Raw genomic sequence first — 21,887 nt, 5'->3', positions numbered from 1 at the left:
TTTAGAATTATTATTAAAAAATCATTTTACCAGGTCACAAAGCTCTTTTTTAAATTTTTATCCTTTTATTTATTTTTTATTTTTTATCTTTCAATATTTGTTCCTGAGTCATCCTTGATTTCTGGATAACTAGTGTCATTTTACTTCTACTTGTCTTACTCTACACCTGTAACCTTTCCAATCATTCAAGGATCTGTGAACGAGAGAACTGTCAGAAATCAAGACAGTAAGGAGCAGCTGAGCCACTGCCATGGCTTCAGGAATCCTGATGAACATACAAGAGGAAGTGACCTGCCCCGTTTGCCTGGAGCTTCTGACAGAACCCCTGAGCCTTGACTGTGGCCACACCTTCTGTCAAGCCTGTATCACTGCAAACAACAAGGAATCCACAATTGCCCAAGAGGGGAAGAAAAGCTGCCCTGTCTGCAGAGTTAGTTTTGAGCCTGGGAACCTGCGGCCTAACAGGCATGTGGCCAGTATAGTGCAGAGGCTCCGAGAGGTTAAGGTGAGCCCAGAGGTGGAGCAAGAGAGAAAAGTCTGTGCTCACCATGGAGAGAAGCTCCAGCTCTTCTGTGAGCAGGATGGGAAGGTCATTTGTTGGCTTTGCGAGCGATCTCAGGAGCACCGAGGTCACAACATATTCCTCATGGAGGAGATTGCACCACAGTACCAGGTAAGAGACCAGAATGGAGGAAAAAACAGAACAGGAGATGGTACTTGAGGGAAATCTCTACTTTGCATTGGGCTTTAATTACCTGGCTACCAGGGACTTGAGGCCTGTGATCTCTTTTCTTCGTATGCCTACCTTCTGACATGTGAAGAAAATTTCTGTGCATTCCACCCAAGTATAAGCAAACAAATGGACTCTTAGGCAGAAGTAGACATTCATGTACCTTGTGCTAGTGCGTGGACATCTGGGGCCAAGAGAAGCTCTCATACCCTTTTGAACATGATAGGTAACTAGGACACTGGGTGGAATGAGGTGTAAGTTTTCCTTTCTTACAGAATCAAGTTTCTTCCAGAACAAAGAGATCCAGTCTTCTCTTGATGAGGGGGCGGTGACTCCTATATCTTGAGTCTCAGAGAACACATTCAACATCAAGGTCTTCTTCCAAGTCACAGATTCTAGTCACTTTCACATTTTTTGTAAAGTCTATTCTCTTTGAAAATCAGCCTTATTTATCTACTATAGTGATGCTGAGAAAGCCCAAATCTTGACAATAGTGTGATTCTTTTCTCACAGAAAATGCTCCAATCATGTCTGCAGAGGCTGAAGTGGAAAAAACAGAACGCTGAGGAGTTGGAAATTAAAGTCAGAGAAGAGATGTCTACTTGGAAGGTATGAGGAGACGCTTCCTGAGAAAGTTAGACAGGTATCTATGCAGGACCTTGGGCTGGTCACAAGGAGCTGCCTTTTTCTTTGTACCATGACAGTTCAGTCATTTGGCTCATCCTTTTCTTCAGCCTTCCCGTAATCGGTGTGGTATTAAAAAGTGACCATATCACAAATAAACACAAACACTGGAGGGGGAGTATCTATAGAGAGGGTCTCTCTGATGAGGATGGCTAGGGAAGTTTATATTCCATTCTTATCGTGTTTATTAGTCTTCTCAGGGAGATATCTGACAATGGCTCCTGGTTCTGTCCTCAGTGTCCAACTTTCTGGGAGAGGGTGGTGGGAGGGGGTCAGGAGTCATGGAGGGAGGCATGAGCATCCTGACAGATGTGTGAAGGCTGCCCACACCCAGAGATCCCATTTGGCTCTGAGTTGTCCTCAACAGTGCAGACTTGGGACCATTATTTTGAAATATGGTGTAGAGGAAAAAAATATAAACAAAGTCAGCTACCCCAGGTATTGCTTTCCTCTTTCTATTTCACTTCCTGTGGGCTTTGCTGATAGTTCAATTGGTGAAGAATCCGCCTGCAATGCAGGAGACCCCAGTTCAATTCCTGGATTGGGAAGGTCCCCTGGAGAAGGGATAGGCTACCCACTCCAGTATTCTGGCCTAGAGAATTCCATGGACTGTATAGGCCATGGGGTTGCAAAGAGTCAGATATGACTGAGAGACTTTCACTCCTTGTGGGAACTTCCCAAGCACAATAGTTATTTTTCTGGCTCCCAGTCCCAGGCCACTGGTCCAAGTACCTCTCTCTGTCTTTTTCTCATTCCCTAAGACTCAAATACAAAAGGAGATACAAAGTGTCCAGGGAGAGTTTACAAAACTAAGAGAAATCCTGGACAGTGAGGAGGCGAGGGAACTGAGAAAACTGAAGGATGAGTTGGGAGTTATTCTCAAAGACCTGGCAGAATCTGAGAATGATCTGGTCCAAGAGAAGCTGTTGGTGAACAATCTCATCTCAGATGTGGAGCGCCATTTGCAGGGATCAACAATGGAACTGCTGCAGGTAAGACTTGGAAAGGAACCCCAGCGTCTGAGGCAGGAGAGAAATATGTTCCTGTGATCCTTCTGATGCCCTCGCGGATGTTGCTTTGATTTTGCAATATACCTTCTCTGCATCTATTTCAGAGGTTGTAAGAATAACTGAATTATTCAATGTAGGAATAACAAGGCAAAGCTCTATTTTTATTGTCATCAAGCTCATTGCAAACCCTTCGCTGTCCAGAGCAGATTTATTGTTCAGTGATTTTCATAAGCCCTTGTTTTCTGTGGCCCAGTGCTGAACATTTATCAAGAGCCTTTTCATGATTCAGATTATCACAGACAAAGTCACTTCAGATTCCAAGAAGTTTTTTTCCTCAATGTGTTGAAATTCTCAAACTTTTTTCTGTTTTTGAAGACAGTTTATAAAGAACTGTAATTTATCTTTAAATACTCAATATAATTTACCAGCATTGCCATTTCACTCTGGGTTTTTCTTATTGGAAAAGTTTAAAATATATATTTTTTTCTCTTTTTTTTTTTACTTGAATTAAGATTATTTAGATTTTTGCAACCCGTTAGTCCTTTATTGTATATTTTTGTAGGAACTTGTCTATCCTAAGTTGTTTGGTGTGTAAACATAAAGTTATTTATAACAATTGCTTATTGTACCTTTAATGTCTACAGTACTCAGAGCAAAGTCCCTTTTTGTATTCCAGATTTTACTCTTTTATTTTTTTCCTACTCCTTTTAGTTATTTTTGTCAATTATACTAATTTTTCTTTCAAAAGCAGTGTTTCATTGATTTTGTTTATTTCGTAAATTTTCTTATGCATTTATATCTGCTCTCACCTGTATTGTTTTCTTTGTGTGTTTGTACACTTTTGCGTGTGCATGTGTGATGTGTGCGTGTGTGTGTGCATTGTTTTTTAATAACTTTTCTTTCCTAGTAGATCTCTGATTTGAGAGCATCTTAATAAGATAAGCAGCAGTGTCTTGTTTTTTTTCCATTCATTTTGATTTAGTGTTTGTTTTTATTCAGATAAACTTATTTTCCTATTTCCTATGCAATTTCTTTTTGTTAAAATGTAGATATTTGACGGTATGTTGTTAATTAGTAATATTTGGTGATTTTTGAATTTTACTTCTGCTGTAGATTTCAAATTTAATTCAGTTGTAATCAGAGAATATATATCCTATTTCTTTAAACTTTGAAATTCACTGATAATTGTTTATGGCCTCAGATATAATATGTTGAGAAAAATGTACATATGAAAAGATTGTATATTCTACATTCATTGGGTGAAATGGTGTATCGATGTCAGATCAAGTTGGTAGATTGTATTGTCCATGTCTTCTAAAATTGGGTGGTTTCCATGTAAACTGCTCTCTCATTATTGAGAGTGAGTTGAAATCTGCAACTGCTATTATTAAATTATGCATGTTTCCTTTTAATTTTGCTTGGTGAAATTTAAAGCTCTATTGTTAGGTGTATGCATAGGTATAATTGGTTTATCATTTTGATGAACTAAACCTCTTATCATTATAAAATTATCCTCTCATTCGTTCATAATTTTTATTGTTTTAAAGTCAATTTTTTTCTAATAATGATACAAAAACTTGAAATCATTAGAGCTTGCATGATCCATAGTTTTTCTATTTTTCCTTTTGCCTTTTTGTATCTTTAAATCTAAAATACATCTCTTATAAATGACAATCACTAATTCTGCCTTGTTATCCCATTCAACAATTTCTAACTTTTTAATTGGGGTATTAAGATGATAGCTTTAATACAAATACTGATATAGCTGTATTTAAACTTCACTATTTGCTTTCTATTTGGCTACTATAGTTTTCATTCTTCTCTTTCTTCTTAACTAGCTTCTTTTGTGTTAAACAAATATTCCTGGTATAAAATTTGAAGCTTTCCTATTTTCTAATTGCATTTGAAAAAAAAATTTCCCCCCTGTGGTTGCTCTAGTGATTACAGTGTTTCCTATCCTACCATGATCTACTTCACACTAAAACTAACTTATTTTCAGTAAATACAGAACCTTTGTGTAACATTGCTTGGTTTCTTTCCAGCAACAACACAATGATGATTTTACTATGGACACCTGATTCTATGTAAACTAATCACTGCAGGTTTCTGAATTTTTGGTTACACTGGAAGGGAAAGTTCTCTTCTGGAGTTTATATCAAAAGATTCATCTTCTTTTTAAACTGAGAATAAAGTCAGTAGAGGTGGAATGAATGGAATTGGCAAAAGACACAAGCCAGCTTCTGATGACAAGGTTTGGGCTTAAGAATTGGACTTTGAATAAGTTTGCAATTGACCCCCCACCCCCCACCATCATTTATTCTCTCTCTACTTATTCTAATTTTGCTTAATTTTTTTGTGATACACACAAAAGAGTTTTAACACAGAGAATTTTTACCAAAAACCACTGGTTGCTCTTATTTTTGTTGACATGGAAGAAATAAAGCTTCATGAAAAAGAGATCAGATAAAATGGTGCATATCTATTGTAACTAATAAACTAATAATATATGTGATGATTAAGAAGATTACATGGCTAAAAACTGTTAAGCCATGGACTAAGCAGACTCAGTATAGACTACAGTACAGATAAGTGCTCCAGTTTTTGGACAGTGACTGAATGCATGTTGGTAACATTATACAAATGGGGTACAAGACAGGAGACAATCTGGTTGATGAGTAGTAAGTTACATATTAGACATCCTAAGTTACTGATTTCTGTGGCTTGTGTTTAACTGAATATATTAACAAGCATTTAAGAGACAAAGCTGAGTAAAACTAAGGCATTAGAAATCAACTGTACTTGTGTGTATGCTGGATTTAAGAAAGTGTGAGATCACTTATAGTGTATAAAATGAGATGAGAGAGACCAAAAAACCACCTACAATCATACATTTGTTTGCTTGTACTCTCAACAAGTGCAGTATACATAGCTTGAGGGATATTAGGATTATGAATTCATCTTTGATGCTCCAAAGCCTGGTTTAATGCTTGGCAAATAATAATACATCACTGTGCACTTTTGTTGGATAAATGGAAGAACTGTGAATTATTCAAATCATCTCATGGGTCACCAAACTTACAAGCTTTTTGTTTTTCCCATAAATATGTCTCATCTCCAGATACTGGAAGTCTCCCTCATGCTTCTACAAGGGTCAAAGCCTTTTACCTTTTGGGAAATCTGACAACATCACGTGTCTTCTGGAATGACTGGCTTCACTCTTGTCTCTACTTTTTGGCTCTCACATTGAGACCATTTTTATTCCCACAATTGATGGCTGATGGGGATGTGAATAAGCTTGGGAAGTGGGGAGACTTATTACTTTTTGACTCATGTTTTCTCTTTTCTCACTAGGATGCGAATGTTATCCTGAAAAGGTATGTGTGGGAAACCAGAGATAGTCCATTGATGCTGTGAAAATAAAATAAATCCCTTACAGTTATCTGATAGCCAATTAGGATGAAACAATGCTCAAGGCAGAAAAATGGAGGATAGTCTTATTTTAAATTTCTGTTCATACATCAGAGCTAGATTGTTTTATAAACATTGATAATGGACTGGATTCTATATTAGAGAATACTGATTGTGGGAAGTTGCAGAGTTTGGGTCAGTACCAGTATTAAGAACAAGGCAGTACAGTATCAGATCCCCAGGACTTCATAAATTTAATTCACACTGTGTGTCAATATGAAACTCAGGTTCCCGTATTTAATAGGGGCTTGACTTGTCATGTGAAGGTTGAGTCTTCTTTTCCTGCCAAACACCTAGAATTTGAGACAACTCCTTTATATTTTAATTTCTGCTCCCAGAAAAGATAAAGTCCTTGCATGTTTTTTGGCTTAGGTTTCCAAAAACAGATCTGAATCTCAAGGCATGTTTTGGCCCTGGAGCAAACTATTGATCAATCTTGGTCACATACTTTAGAATCCAGAACAGAAAGGTTACATCATTGTGTCTGAATTTGTACCTACATGGCAGCATCAAGATCTTTGCAAACACATGAAAAGTCAGACTACTTTGTTTATTATTCAAAATATTATTTTCTCCAAGGGTTTGTAATTATTCCTAGGGATTATGAAATCTCAGGGTATTCTGAGAGCCTCTCTATTGAATAGCAGTCTTTGAAAATCTTGGGGCTCTAGAGAGTGTTCTTATACCTGGTATGTCTCAAATACCCAGGAGCCAGATTCGGCAACCTCACTTTCTGACTCCTTCCTGGAAACACCTATCTGTGCAGGGAATGTTCCACAAATTATATTTTTTAGATACCAAAGTTTTGTTTTATTAAATCCATTGCTTCATATAATTTCATATGATCCCTAGGAGGTGGAGTGTGGTGGGTTAATGATTTCATTATAGAAGGAAGAAACTCCCCTTCTGACATTTTAAGACCATCCAGGTCACACAGGGTAGCTGGGAAGGTAGACATGAACACATTCTTTCTTGCTCCAAGATGAGGCATCCACTCTCTTTCCTAAGGTCTCCAGGAAAGACAATTCAAGCCGATAAACAGGGTGAACATATACCAAGCCAGTGGTTTAGAGGGAAAAAAATCACATTTGTGAGCACCAAATTTGTCTTCCCTAGGAGTAAAACCGTGGCTCTGAAGAAGCCAAAAACTTTCCACAAGAAACAGAGGAGAGTGTTTCGAGCTCCTGATCTGAGAGAGATACTGCGTGTGTTTAATGGTGAGGAATGCTACCCAAGTGGGTGTAGGAGGGCTTCTCTGATGGAGGGAAAATGGGTAGGAGGCACTTTAAGCCATGTTTTCCTTCCCAACACACACAAACATATTACTTTTCCAGTCATGTCATTCTAAAGATACCTTTCAAAATGTCACAAGAAAACGACATCATTACCCTAACACAAGCCTATATTTTTCAACAGATCAGGTGACCCCAAGTTTTCCCAAGAGTGCAAATGTCATTTCTCCGGATCAGAGAAAACTGAGATATGCACCCCTACCCCCCCCCCCACCCTGTAATGTAAGGGGATCCTTTTCAAGATTTTGATGTCCTGGGCTCCCCAGTTATCACATCAGAGAGACATCACTGAGAGGTAGACGTGTCAAAGAAAAGTGCCTGGATCCTGAGGATGCTGTTGCTGCTAAGTCACTTCAGGCGTGTCTGACTCTGTGCGACCTCATAGATGGCAGCCCACCAGGCTCCACACTGGAGTGGGTTGCCATTGCGTTCTCTGGGATCCTGGGGCTATGTGGTGAAAAATGTGAAGATATCATGAAGTTACCATTAGAACTTAGAAATTGTGGAAATGGAAATTTTCAAAATGTTTATTCAAGATATGAACCTAAAAATGGAAATTGTGGAAATTGTCCAAAAGTTTATTCAAGATATCAACCTAAAAATGGCTATTGGGTCATAGGGTTAAAACAGGATTCTGTATATAACTTCTTTGAGTCTTCTTTCTCAGGTCCTGGGATTTTAACCCTCTCCCTGAGTGTTTCTCCTCATCGTGTTAGGGTTTCCCTAGACTATGAGGCTCGCACTGTATTATTTCTCATGGTTACCAACCATCGGTTTCCCACTTATGAATTCTCTTCATGTTCCTTTCCTCAGAAAGTAGTTCCATATTTCAATCCTATGAACTGTGGCCCCCATGACTGTGTGCTCACCAAGCTGTTGAGTCTTCTTACACTCACACTCACTCCTCCATAGTGCCTCTTACTGTAGGTGCATCTAACACACCTGTGCTTATCCGCAACATTCTTACCCTTTTTCCTTGCTGCCTCTCTTTTTTTTTTTTCTATTTGAACATCCTTCATTCATTAGGAGGGTGAACAATTTCCCTTGTGTCATATTTTCCCTGATATTGTATGTGTTAGAAAATCTTAATTAATTTTCCATACTCCATGGTAAAATGATGGATGCCCCATAAAGAAACAGCAGTATTGATGCAACACCTTTGCCAAATTTTACAGTCTTATTTACTCTGCCACTGACTGAGAAAATGAAAGAAAGCTTTTCAACAATGTTTGAATATTAGACCTAGTGTAGGAGCCCTTCACTAGAGTGAGTGCTGAGCTGTGTCTCAGTTTATCCATGATGCCCATATTCATTAAGAAATTGAGGGAAAGGTATCATAAATGATAGGTACTAAGAGTTTTGTGTTCAGAGAGTTTTGTGTTCAGAAAGTTTTGTGTTCAGAGCATCTAAGTTCAAGCCCTGCCTCTACATATTAGAAGTGTAAACTTGAACAGCATATTTAAGTGAAATGTTTATTTTCTTAAAATAATCTTTTTATAAAATTGTACCGTACACAAGATCATTGTGAAAAATTAAATGCAACTAAGTGTAAAGCATATAACTGACTCAATAATAAATATTTAATCTATTAATTACTAAACAATGTATATAACCTATACCAGTGTCTCATTAAACAGATTTGTTCCTTCAGGAATACTATGGTTCTTTTCACTGAAGTCTCATTTTTCAGATCCTAGATTCCTTTTTGTTGCATCAAGACTACTCTAGCTCTTCCTGCCATGGAAAATTGTGTGTGTGTGTGTAATCACAGAATTGTATTATAATTCTTATGTTTCTGCATAATAGCTCTTATCAAGTAAACGAAATTCTATGGAGTTCAGTTTCTCATTTAAAAAATCACCTGGTTAATATTGTGACAATTAAACAATACAACATTTGCAATAATTTCTTTAATTTCAAGCCCCTAAGGGGAGGCCCAGTATAAATGTCTATTCCTTTTTGTTTCCTTCTCACTGTAATTGAAATAAATCATTTTCAGAATGCATGTTACTCTGTTTTCTACATTATTTCTTTGTTTTAAGAAACAGAATAAATTGATTGAAAAATTGCAATTTTTTCTCAGTCTTACCTAATTGCTAAATAAATGATTTTGGATAGCCATACTATCTAATATTTTAAGCATTTTCTGTAGTAATTTTATTTCATTGAAGTGGTCTGTTTGAAAGCACAATTTGCTCAGTTACGTGTAACTCTTTGCAACCCCATGGACTATAGCCTGCCAGGCTCCTCTGACCATGGAATACTTCAGGCAGGAATACTGGAGTGGGTAGCCATGCCCTTCTCCAGGGGATCTTCTTGACTCAGGGATCAAACCCAGGTCTCCTGCATTGTAGGCTGATTCTTTTCTGTCTCAGCCACCAGAGAGACCCTTGGTCTGTTTGTCCAGCTTTAAAAAAATTCACAGTGATTACATTCTCTTAACAGTGGTGTAGATAAATGTTTTCTGAGGCCTGGTCAGACTTTTGCATTGAGGTGAAAGTTCACAAGAAGGAAGAGAAGAGTCTGCTATCTTCCTTAAGTGAGATTAGAGAAAGAATTATTTCTGAAATGAATATTCTTGCAGGGACTGATGGAATCCCCATGTCTTTTGGAATTTTTTCCCCAGTCTTCCTCCAACCAAATCATAGTTCATTTTTACTTTCTAAAGAAATAAAATGGATTATTTGTTTAAGCTATCACTGCTTTTATTCCTGTTTGTTCTCAGGAATTCTCAACTTTCTCATTTTAGGAAAACCTTTCATGAGAGAAGAGTTATCAAGGAGAACTTTTCCAGTGTTTCTCTGTGTGTGTGTCTGTGTGTGGCTATATTATATTTAGAGAAACAGTTAAACTGCAATCACAAAAGAAGAAAGTCATCTCTATGATCTTACTATTTTCCCTTTTGTGTAAATATTGTCTTTTTATATCCTTTATGCTTATCTTTGGCTGTTGTATCTGAGGTGTTTTCAGTTTGTATTTTCATGAGCTCCGGGTTAAAAGATCAAAGGTAAGAATCAACCTTCTGACATTATGGGAGTCAAATGACTTGAAGTTTCATCAGGTAGATGCCACTCTTGTTCCTATATCTATCTTCCTGTTGCCGAGGGAAGCCTGTATCACTGCTTAGAGAGTGGTGGGGTGTCATCCTTCAGGTATGAGGACTAGTCCCCTTCGTGTCTCTTGTGAATCTAGCTGGTTTGATATTAGATCCTTGGAGCACTGCAAGGAAAATCCATTTTGCCATTTCATGTCTGAATGCATGCTCTGAGCCTCCCTTCTTGATAGGCTCTTGATGCATCTCAGCAGGAGCTAGATCTCGAATAGGATGAGAAATAATTGGAGGCCCCTCACCATATTTTAAGCAAAGCTTTAGCCATAAAATGATATAACGTCTACCCCTGACCTTGATATTCATTAACGTGTTATCTTGTGCACCTACCAAAAGGCACTTAATACATGCAGACTAGTTTTACTGTCAAAAATGTGGCCTTAAAGTGAAAGGTTGCTGCTGAGCCATGAAAGACACGGATTCTTGGCTTCCAGACAACAGGAATTCAATCTGGGGCTAGTGACAAGGCTTGATCTCTCAGAGCTTTTGTTTAACAAATTTTTATTAAAGTATAAAAGAGATAGACAAAGCTTTGGACATAGACATCAGAAGGGGGAAGAAATAATGCCCCTCTTGCGTTTTAGCAAGCGGTTTTATGTCTGTTAAAGCTATTAATCAGATAAGAGAGAAACCTCAAGGCTGAGGGAGTTTCACCAGGCCCCTCTCCCACAATATGCTTTTTTGAGATAGGATGGCATGAGGTGTATCATCCCCCAGCCATAAAACAATTGATATGAATACTGTTTTGTTGAACTATTATCTGCCCTAGATTTGAGGAAAGAAAAAGAAAAGTTAGTCTGAGGTGGAACCACATTGAAAAAAGGCAAAGTGAAAGTGAAGTCACCTAGTCATGTCCGACTCTTTGTGACCCCACAGACTGTAGCCTACCAGGGCTTCTCCATCCATGGGATTTTCCAGGCAAGAGTACTGGAGTGGATAGCCATTTCCTTCTCCAGGAGATCTTCCTGATCCAGGGATCAAACCCTGCCCTCCACATTGTAGGCAGATGCTTTTACCCTCTGAGCCGGGGAAGTCTGAAGAAAGGCAAATTCCAAAGCAAATACAGTTTCATTAACATAGTTTATGAAAAACATTTTCATAAGAAAAACGCAAGGTTTGAGAAAAGTTCAGATGGAACAAGGTGTCATCATGGCAAAACAGAATTTTAAGAGAAACTATCTTTTAACTTTGTATAGAGAAGGAAAACATTCTGACACGTGCAGTGTGTTTCCTCCTGCCTCTTAAGGGAGACATAAACAATGTCTGACACTTGCAGCCTATTTCCTCCGTTTGGAGATCCCTGGCCTTCCTGCTTGTTACCCTCTCAAAAGTCTGCTGACTTTTCACTTTATTGTAACCCAGTAGGCTTCCCAGAAAAACAAAATACACACACATACACACACAACACAAAACCAACAACAGTAACAAAACTTAGAAGAGTAAGCCCATACTACCTTTACAGGAAGAAAGACTCCAGGACTGATGTTACCCCTTGTCCCCACATATCTAGTCCAACTCCAATCTTGTCCTTATACAATCTTGTCCTTCTTATCTCTCACTCTCACCTGCTGCCCAGCATTTCCTTCATCACCCTGTCCCTCGAGCTATCATCATCTCTCCACTGAGCAACTGTGCCTGCATCCTACCTGATCCTCCCAATTCCACACTGGGTCCATCCAACATCTCACAGCCCAAGGGCACAGCTCGTCATGCCCCTACTCCTCTCTCATGGGAAAACATTGATAACTTCTCCTGACTCTTGGAGATGGGTCCCTGAATGTTACATCATTTGGGAAGTGTCACGTTTGATGTCCTTGCAGCCTCTTGTGATGCAGAAAGCCCAGCAGGCTTCTGTACACCAGCCACACTGGCCTTTTCAAACTCATACGAGATGATGTGTCTTCCACACACAACTCATTTCCTCTACTTGGTACATTTTTTTCTTCTTGCTCATTCCGTGTTTCCTTTATCTTCTTCAGTTTGTACTTTCACTGTTGTGTTTTCAAGCTGAAATTCTTGGATAACCCTTATTTTCTCCAATTATTTGATTTCTAAACAACATCTGCCTCATTTTGGTAATGTTTTCTACATTTGTTCCTTTTTATGTATACGAGTATATATATATGCACCTAAGGCTGTATTTTTATTTACGATTACTTTCCAGGTGAATATCAAGGTAGTAGTGGTTTAAATCTTCTGTTTACACTCATATTTCTTTTTATGGATATTAGTCTAATTTCTAGCCTATGTTACTTATTAGTGGTACTTAGTCGAATGATCTTGCCCAGTATACTGAGATTTTTTTTTTCAAGACTGACATTAATTTCACCTGTGTTTATGTGTTTTCAGATAACTGACTTGTGTGATTGGTTCAGTATATTGATACTACCTCCTTCCCTATAATCCTTTTACACACACACATCTCTGGGCTCCTATTAATATCCTTGACCTATTTCCAGCCCAAGGGGAAATCACTATTTACCCACTAAGACATCCCAAGTGATATGTATCTCTTCACTTCTTCACTTCCACACCCCCAGTGCATTGGGTATTAATTCAGTCCATGAATTTGTCTTTGTTTGTCTTTGATTAGCTCAATGGGTAGGAGACAGGCCCCTGAAGAAGGACCACTAACACATTAGGTTTAGTTCCACTGTATGTATTGAAGATATGTGATCTTTGTAAGTCACCATCTCTCTTTCAGTTCAGTTCAGTTCAGTCACTCAGTCATGTCCGACTCTTTGCAACCCCATGAATCCCAGCACGACAGGCTTCCCTGTCCGTCACCATTTCCCAGAGTTCACTCAGACCCGCATTCATCGAGTCAGTGATGCCATCCAGCCATCTCTCTTTACATATCTTATGAAGAGTTTGTTTTTACCATGTAAAGACACACATAGTCAAATATTGTATGTGTGTGCTCAATTGTGATCGACTCTTTGCAACCTCATGGACTGAAGCCCGCCAGACCCCTCTGTCCATGGGATTTTCCCAGCAAGATTACTGGAGTGGGAAGCCATTTCCTCTTCCAGAGGATCTTCCTGACCAGGGATTGAACCTGAGTCACCTGCATCGCCTGTATTGGCAGGCAGCCAGATTCTTTACCTCTAAGCCACCTGGGAATCCTTGTCATATATTAAACATGTGTCATGACAATAAGGGAAATCATTGCAAACATCCAACAAATGATGACAATGATTACACTGTGATCAGTCTTCAGAGCAGGTCTATGTGAAAAGAGAACACTTAAGGAGAGTTCACTGAAGTACAAGAGACAGTCATCCTGATATTTTGATACTGAGGCTATTTGGGGATGGAAAGATGGTGGGTCACATAAGGATCTTAGTGGAAAAAGTGTCAGGTCATCCTTTTGTTTAGTAAAATTAAATAATAAAAATAATTCCACATATAAGGATGTAATTTATCATGTGACATGAATCAAGAGTAAAGTATTTAAAATTATTATGAAATGTCTTTACAGAATTGTATTCAGTTCAGTTCAGCTCAGTTGCTCAGTCATGTCCGACTCTTTGCAACCCCATGAATTCCAGCACGCCAGGCCTCCCTGTCCATCACCAACTCCCAGAGTTCACTCAGACTCACATCCATCAAGTCGGTGATGCCATCCAGCCATTTCATCCTCTGTCGTCCCCTTCTCCTCCTGCCCCCAATCCCTCCCAGCATCAGAGTCTTTTCCAATGAGTCGAACTTCAAATGAGGTGGCCAAAGTACCGGAGTTTCAGCTACAGCATCATTCCTTCCAAAGAAATCCCAGGGCTGATCTCCTTCAGAATGGACTGGTTGGATCTCCTTGCAGTCCAAGGGACTCTCAAGAGTCTTCTCCAACACCACAGTTCAAAAGCATCAATTCTTCGGCGCTCAGCCTTCTTCACAGTCCAACTCTCACATCCATACATGACCACTGGAAAAACCATAGCCTTGACTAGACAGACCTTAGTCGGAAAAGTAATATCTCTGCTTTTGATTATGCTATCGAGGTTGATCATAACTTTCCTTCCAAGGAGCAAGCATCTTTTAATTTCATGGCGGCAGTCACCATCTGCAGTGATTTTGGAGCCCAGAAAAATAAACTCTGACACTGTTTCTACTGTTTCCCCATCTATTTCCCATGAAGTGATGGGACCAGATGCCATGATCTTCGTTTTCTGAATGTTGAGCTTTAAGCCAACTTTTTCACTCTCCTCTTTCACTTTCATCAAGAGGCTTTTTAGTTCAACTTCACTTTCTGCCATAAGGGTGGTGTCATCTGCATATCTGAGGTTCTTAATATTTCTCCTGGCAATCTTGATTCCAGCTTGTGTTTCTTCCAGTCCAGCTTTTCTCATGATGTACCCTGCATAGAAGTTAAATAAGCAGGGTGACAATATACAGCCTTGACGTATTCCTTTTCCTATTTGGAACCAGTCTGTTGTTACATGTCCAGTTCTAACTGTTGCTTCCTGATCTGCATACAGATTTCTCAAGAGGCAGGTCAGGTGGTCTGATATTCCCATGTCTTTCAGAATTTTCTACAGTTTATTGTGATCCACACAGTCAAAGGCTTTTGGCATATAATGCAGAAATAGATGTTTTTCTGGAATTCTCTTGCTTTTTCCATGTTTCTGCCAAATACCAACATATGTCAGCTACAGATATACATATGTCCCTTCCCTCTTGAAACTCCCTCCAACCTCGCTTCCCATCCCACCCCTCTAGGTTGGCATGGAGTCCTGGTTTCAGTTCCCTGAGTCATAGAGAAAATTCCCATTCAATTAAAAAAATTAATAAAAGATTTTTAAGTATCATGAAATGTCCTTTATGCCAGGTCATCAAGCTTCTTATCTTGTATCTTCTTGGTTCATTTTTGTTCCTCAATAATCTGGTGTTGGACTGTACTTGATTTATTCACAACTAGTATCTTGCATTTCTATCTTTCTAACTCGGTCCCCTTTTAACCTTCCAACACAAAGGGATCTTTGAGAAAGAGAACCCTCAGAAGTCTGGACAAGTTGGAGCATTGAGCAACTCCCATGGCTTCAGGAATTGTGGTGAGCCTACAGGAGGAGGTGACCTGCCCCATTTGCCTGGAGCTTCTGACAGAAAACCCTGAGCCTTGACTGTGGCCGCAGCTTCTGCCAAGCCTGCATCATTGCAAACATGGTGTCCATGAATGACCCAGAGGAGGACAGAAGGTGCCCTGTGTGCAGAATTAGTTATAAGCCTGGGAACCTGCAGCCTAATAGGCATGTGGCCAACATAGTACAGAGGCTCAGAGAGGTCAAGCTGAACCCAGAGGTGGAGCAAGAGAGAAATCTCTGTCTGTGCCATGGAGAGAAACTCATGCTCTTCTGTGAGGAGGATAGGGAAGTCATTTGCTGGCTCTGTGAGCAGTCCCAGGAGCACCATGGGCACCACACATTCCTCATGGAAGAGGTTGCCCAGGACTATCAGGTAGGAGAGCAGAATGGAGGAAAGACAGACCATAAAGTGTTACTTGAGGGGAAATCTCCACTTTGCACTGGATTTGTTTACCTGGTCACCATGGACTCGAGGCCTGTGATCTCTTTTCATCCTATGCCCACCTTCTAATGTCTGAGGGACGTTTCTGTGAATTCCCCCAATTACAAAGTAATGATCTTACACACAGACTTTTAGTCAGAAGTAGGTGGCAATCTGATGCCCAAAGAATCTCTCATAATGACTTTGAACAGGAGGGTAATGAAGACACGGGGTGGATTGAGGTGTAAGTTTTTCCCTGCTGCAGGATCAGGTTTCTCTAGAGCAAAGAGAACCAGTCTTCTTTGGAGAGAGAATGCTGACTCCTATCTGTTGAGTCTTAAGAATACATTCCCCACCTCGGGTTTTCTCCCAGGTCATATATTCTAATAGCTGTTCTCTAGTTTTTGTAAAGTAGATTCTCTTTGGAAATCAGCCTCATTTCTCTCTCATTTATCCTCTGCAGAGATGCTGAGAAAGCCCATAGCTTGACCCTGGTGTGGTTCTTTTCTCACAGAAGAAACCCCAGGAAGCTCTAGAGAAGCTGAGGGAGAAGCAGCTGGAAGCTGAGGAGTTGGAAGTTAAAGTCCGAGCAGATATTGCTGCCTGGAAGGTAGGAGAAGGCACTTCCTGAGGGAGTTAGACAGATATCTTGGACAGGACCTTGGGGGGTCACAAGTAGCGGCCTTCCTCTTTGTTCCCTGACAGTTGTCATTTGATTAGTCCTTTCCTTCATCCTATCCCTGATGGGGTGGGCTAAAAAGGGAACATATCACACATGGACATAGATACTGGAAGGGAGGTATTTATACAGAGGGCATCTCTCATGAGGATTACAAGGGAATTTCCTATTCCATTCCTGCCGTGTGCTTTTGTCCTTGACTCTTCTGAATGAGACATTTGGCAATAGGTCATGGCTCTGTCTTGGCTTCCCTGGTAGCTCAGCTGTTAAAGAGTCTGCGTACAATGCAGGAGAGCCCGGTTTGATTCCTTGGTTGGGAAGATCCCCTGGAGAAGGGATAGGGTACTCAATCCAGTATTCTAGCCTGGAGAATTCCATGGACTGTACAGTCCTTGGGGTCGCAAAGTGTTGGACACAAGTGTATGACTTTCATTTCCACTTTCATAGTTCTGTGAAACCTAACTGAGCAACTTACACCTGTCCTCAGTGTTCAACCTTAGCAGAAGGTGGTGGGAGGGAGTCAAGAGTAGTGCAGGAAGGCACAAGCATCCTGGACAGCTGTGTGAAGACTGAGTCACAGCCAGGGATCCCATTTGGCTGTGAGTTGTCTTCAACAATGCAGACTTGGGACTATTATTTTGAAATGTGATGTAGAGAAAAAAGAAACATCATGTGAGCTTCCCTAATCATTGCTTCCCTCCTTTCTCTCTCCCTGTCTACCTCACTCTCTTTCTCGTACTCCTGAAGGATCATATACAACGTGAGAGACAAAATGTCAAGGCAGTGTTTCAAAAACTGAGAAAGAACCTTAAATATGAGGGGGTGAAGGAAATGCAAAACTGAAGCGTAAGGAGGACGTTGGTCTACGTAACCTGGCAGACTCTGAGCATGTGCTAATCCAGCAGAGCCAGCTGGTGAGAAATCTCATCTCAGATGTGGAACATCGTCTGAAAGTGTCAACAATGGAGATGCTGCAGGTAACACTGGGCAAGAAACCCCAGCATCTGTGATATGAACACTTGAGCTTTACTGTTCATATGATATATAGCTTTCTATGTTTTTAACTTCACCCTTCTTGTATCATTGAATGTAAAATATATGTCCTGTAGATGGCAATAGTGACTTTTTATCAGGTCAAAAAATCTTCCTTTTAATAGGGGTATTAATACAATGCCATTTAATAATGCAATCATTGATCTGGTTATATTTCAATTTATCATTTTTCTATTTGCATTCTGTATGGCTAGTTTTCATTCTTCTGATTCACTTAAACTAGCTTCTTTTGTGTTAAATATCTCTGGTATAAAATATTGTTTTGTTGCTTTCTAACTATGTATATTTTTTTCATTTTTTCTTAATAGTTGCTCTAATGATTAGAATGTTTCCTTTCCCATCATGATCTACTCCTGACTAACACCAACTTCACTTCAGTAAAAATAGAAACTTCCTGTACCACTGCTTCATTTCCTTCCAGCAACAACCAAGGATGCTTTTAATATTGCACCCAATCCTACAGGCTAATGCTTGCAAGCAACTGAACTTTTCAGAACAATGGGAAGAAAAATTCTCTTTTCTTCTGGAGTTTATGTCAGGAGATTTTTGCTTTCTTCAGTACCTGAGAATAAAGTCAATATGAGTGATAGTTGCTCAGTCGTGTCTGACTCTTTGCAACCCATGGACTATACCCCACCAGGCTCCTCTGTCCATGGAATTCTCCAGGTGAGAATACTGGAGTGGGCTGTCATTTCCTTCTCCAAAAGACAATATAGGTGGAGTAAATAGAATTGGAGAAAGACACAGACCAGATTCTGATGACAAGGCCGGAGCTTCAAAATTAAGCATTGATTAAAGTTGTAACTGTATTCACAAAGGTTCTACTTATTGCAGTTTTATTTGATTTTTGTCATATACAAGAAAAGAGTAGACAGACTTTGTTTTTTGTATGTGGACCCAGCTGTTGTAATGCTTTTAGGCAACATGGAAATAAGTCTAATATTAAAGACACCAAATATACTGATAAATATCTGCTCAAAGAAAAGAACATCTCTGATGATTAAGAAGATTAGGTGGTTACAAACTGTTAAGGACTTAAACAAAACTGACTCAGTACAAACTAAAGTGTAGATAAATGCTCTAGTTATTGGACAGTGATTGAGTGCTTATTGGTAACATTATGAAAATGGGATACAAGAGAGGAGTTTAGTTGATGAATAGTAAGTTAGATTAAACGTCCTAAATTACTGATTCTTCTGACTTTATTTTTTACTGAATAGATAAATAAGCATTTAAGAGACAAAGATTGCCAGGAGAAATATCAAGAATCTCAGATATGCAGATGACACCACCCTTATAGCAAAAAGTGAAGAGGAACTAAAAAGCCTCTTGTTGAAAGTGAAAGAAGAGAGTGAAAAAGCTGGCTTAAAGCTCAACATTCAGAAAATGAAGATATGGCATCTGGTCCCATTACTTCATGGGAAATAGATGAGGAAACAGTGTAAACAGTGTCAGACTTTATTTTTTGGGGCTCCAAAATCACTGCAGATGGTGATTGCAGCCATGAAATTAAAAGACGCTTACTCCTTGGAAGGAAAGTAATGACCAACCTAGATAGCATATTGAAAATCATAGACATCGATTTGCTAATAAAGGTCCATCTAGTCAAGGCTATGGTTTTTCCAGTAGTCATGTATGGATGTGAGAGTTGGACTGTGAAGAAAGCAGAGCACCAAAGAATTGATGCTTTTGAACTGGGGTGTTGGCAAAACCTCTTGAGGATCCCTTGACTGCAAGGAGATCCAACCAGTCCATTCCGAAGGAGATATATGCTGGGTGTTCTTTGGAAGGACTGATGCTGAGGCTGAAACTCCAGTACTTTGGCCACCTCATGTGAAGAGTTGACTCATTGGAAAGGACTGTGATGCTGGGAGGGATTGGGGGCAGGAGGAGAAGGGGATGATAGGGGATGAGATCCGTGGATGGCATCACTGACTCGATGGATGTGAGTCTGAGTGAACTCTGGGAGTTGGTGATGGACAGGGTGGCCTGGTGTGTAGCAATTCATGGGGTCTCAAAGAATCAGACACGACTGAGAGACTGAACTGAAGAGACAAAACTGAGTAAAAGTAAAGATTTGGAAATCAACTGCGCGTGTGTATTCTGAACTTAAGGGAGTGAAAGAGATCACTGACAGAGTGTAAAATGAGGCTAGAGAGACAGGAAAAACACATACATTAATACATTTGTTTACTTCCAGCCTCATAAAAGCCATGTACATAGCTTGAGGATTATTAGGATTTTGTATTCATCTTTGATTCTCCGAAGGCTGACTTCAAGCTTGGCAAATAATAGTATAACACTTGATACTTTTGTTGAATATAATAAAGAACAATTAAATATTCAAATAGCCTCATGAGGCGTCTTGTGCCTTTGCAGGAAAGTGAATATGTTGGATTTTTATGTTCTCTCATCAGCACATACTAAAAGCCTCTTGCTTTTACAAGTGTCAAAGCTATTTCACCTTTGTTGAAAATGTGACAGCGTTACAAGAGTCTTCCAGAATGACTGGCCTCACTCTTGTCTTTACTTTTGCTCTCACATTGAGACCATCCTATTCACACAATCAGGGGCTGGTCGGAATATAATGAAGTTTTCTCAGTGGGAGGACCTATTACTTCTTGACTCATGTTTTTTTCCTTACTAGGCACGCCATTCCAGTACTCTTGCCTGGAAAATCCCATGGATGGAGAAGCCTGGTAGGCTGCAGTTCATGGGGTCGCTAAGAGTCGTACATGACTGAGCGACTCCACTTTCACTTTTGACTTTCATGCCTTGGAGAAGGAAATGGCAACCCACTCCAGTGTTCTTGCCTGGAGAATCCCACGGACAGGGGAGCCTAGTGGGCTGCCGTCTATGGGGTCGCACAGAGTCGGACACGATTGAAGCGACTTAGCAGCAGCAGCAGCAGGATGTCAACAACATCATGAAAAGGTATTTGTGGGAGACCAGATATAGTCCATTTATGGAATAAAAATAATTAAAATCACTGACTAGATTGATCTGGTGGCCAATTAGAGGAAAATAATGGTCAAGGCAGAAAAATGGTATATAGATTTCCCTTCAATTTCTGTTCACAAATCAAGGCTAAATTTTTCCTAATGATTAACAATGGACCAACTTCTACAGTAGGTAATTACAGTCATTCCGTCACCAGCAAAGGTTGTTGTTGAATCACGACGCTTGGATTCTTGACCCCCGGAGGAGAAAATTTCAATCCGGGGCCATAGACGAGGCTTGATGGCTCAGAGATTTTGTGTAATAAAGTTTTATTAAAGTATAAAGGAGATAGAGAAAGCTTCTGCCATAGGCATCAGAAGGGGGCAGAAAGAGTACCCCCCTGCTAGTCTTCAGCTGGATGTTATATAGTCTCCAGCAGTCTGTTAATGAAAGAAAGGAATGTCTTAAAACTCAGAATGGCAACAAGCCCCTCACCCATAAGATGCATTTTGGGATAATCTTGGCACCAAATGATTCACCTTGGGCCATAAAATGATTAACTTGAACCTTGAAGAAGGGCAGATCACCATACAAATAGTTTCATTTACATAGATTAGAGGAACAATATCTGAGTATAACATACTGCTTTATCAAGAAGGTTCTGAGCCAAAAGGTGGAACCGACTTGAAGACAGTGTTTGGGGTAAATGCATAGTACATTAGCATAGCTTAAGATAACATTTCCATAAGAAAAAGGCATTGGTTAACTTCAGGTGAAACCAGGTGTCACTATGGCAATACAGAATTTTAAGAGAAATTTTCTTTTAAATTTGTATAGATAAGGAAAAAATATGGCCAGTTTGTTTCCTCCTGCTGCTTAAGAGAGATAAAAATGTCTGACACTTGCAGGCTATTTCCTCCTTTTGGAGACCCCTGGCCTTCCTGCCTGTTACCCTCTCAATAGGAATAAAAAGCACTCACTGACTCACCGAGCACAGGCACAAAAGCCTCCTTAATTTGCAGAGACCCTATCTGGCTGCCTCTTTCTGGCCTTATAGTTTCTCTTCTCCTTTCCTGGCCAAACTCCACCCACTAGAACTTAACTTTCAGTTTCCTTCAGGCCCCTGGTGAGGTGAGTGAATCCTGTCCAACTCTTCTCCAAGGAACATCAACTTCTCCATTCATATCTGAGGATAACTAAGTGGTTTGTGGAGGGCAGAATTTGAAAGATACACAAGAAAAAAACGGAATCTGCTAAGGTGAGTTTTATTTGTTGTTTTCAAGCTGTTCTAAATGGAGGAAAGCTTCAGCTTGCAGGCTTCCTCATTAGACTGCTGACTGAAGATCAGTCTGGGGGACAGGAAGTGTTAAGAGAAGGGTGGTTGGAAGAAAAGAAAGGCTTTGTTTGTTCCTTGGAGGGACTG

General features: G+C 39.8%; 1 protein-coding gene and 1 pseudogene across 4 annotated transcripts in view; both read left to right on the top strand.

Moving 5' to 3' along the window:
* Positions 1-21,887, top strand: part of LOC120876597 (tripartite motif-containing protein 5-like) — a 100,002-nt gene that overhangs the window by 8,228 nt on the left and 69,887 nt on the right. For 2 of the 4 annotated variants that reach the window (XM_040258575.1, XM_040258573.1), the window contains exons 2-6: positions 191-673; positions 1,244-1,339; positions 2,176-2,406; positions 5,776-5,798; positions 7,009-7,109. In XM_040258575.1, the coding sequence (XP_040114509.1) occupies positions 251-673; positions 1,244-1,339; positions 2,176-2,406; positions 5,776-5,798; positions 7,009-7,109 (874 nt within the window). In that variant the 5' untranslated portion in view covers positions 191-250. Of the gene's footprint in view, positions 1-190; positions 674-1,243; positions 1,340-2,175; positions 2,407-5,542; positions 5,799-7,008; positions 7,110-7,308; positions 9,036-21,887 lie in introns of those variants that run through there. The other 2 variants (XR_005724191.1, XM_040258572.1) reach the window with 2 other exon arrangements.
* LOC120876599 overlaps positions 15,205-21,887 on the top strand; it is a 75,292-nt pseudogene continuing 68,609 nt past the window's right edge.

Source organism: Oryx dammah, unplaced genomic scaffold (genome assembly GCF_014754425.2).
Source record: "Oryx dammah isolate SB20612 unplaced genomic scaffold, SCBI_Odam_1.1 HiC_scaffold_17, whole genome shotgun sequence".
NCBI lineage: Eukaryota > Metazoa > Chordata > Mammalia > Artiodactyla > Bovidae > Oryx > Oryx dammah.
The sequence above is the reverse complement of the archived record's forward strand: the minus strand, read 5'-3'. Positions and strand labels throughout refer to the sequence as shown.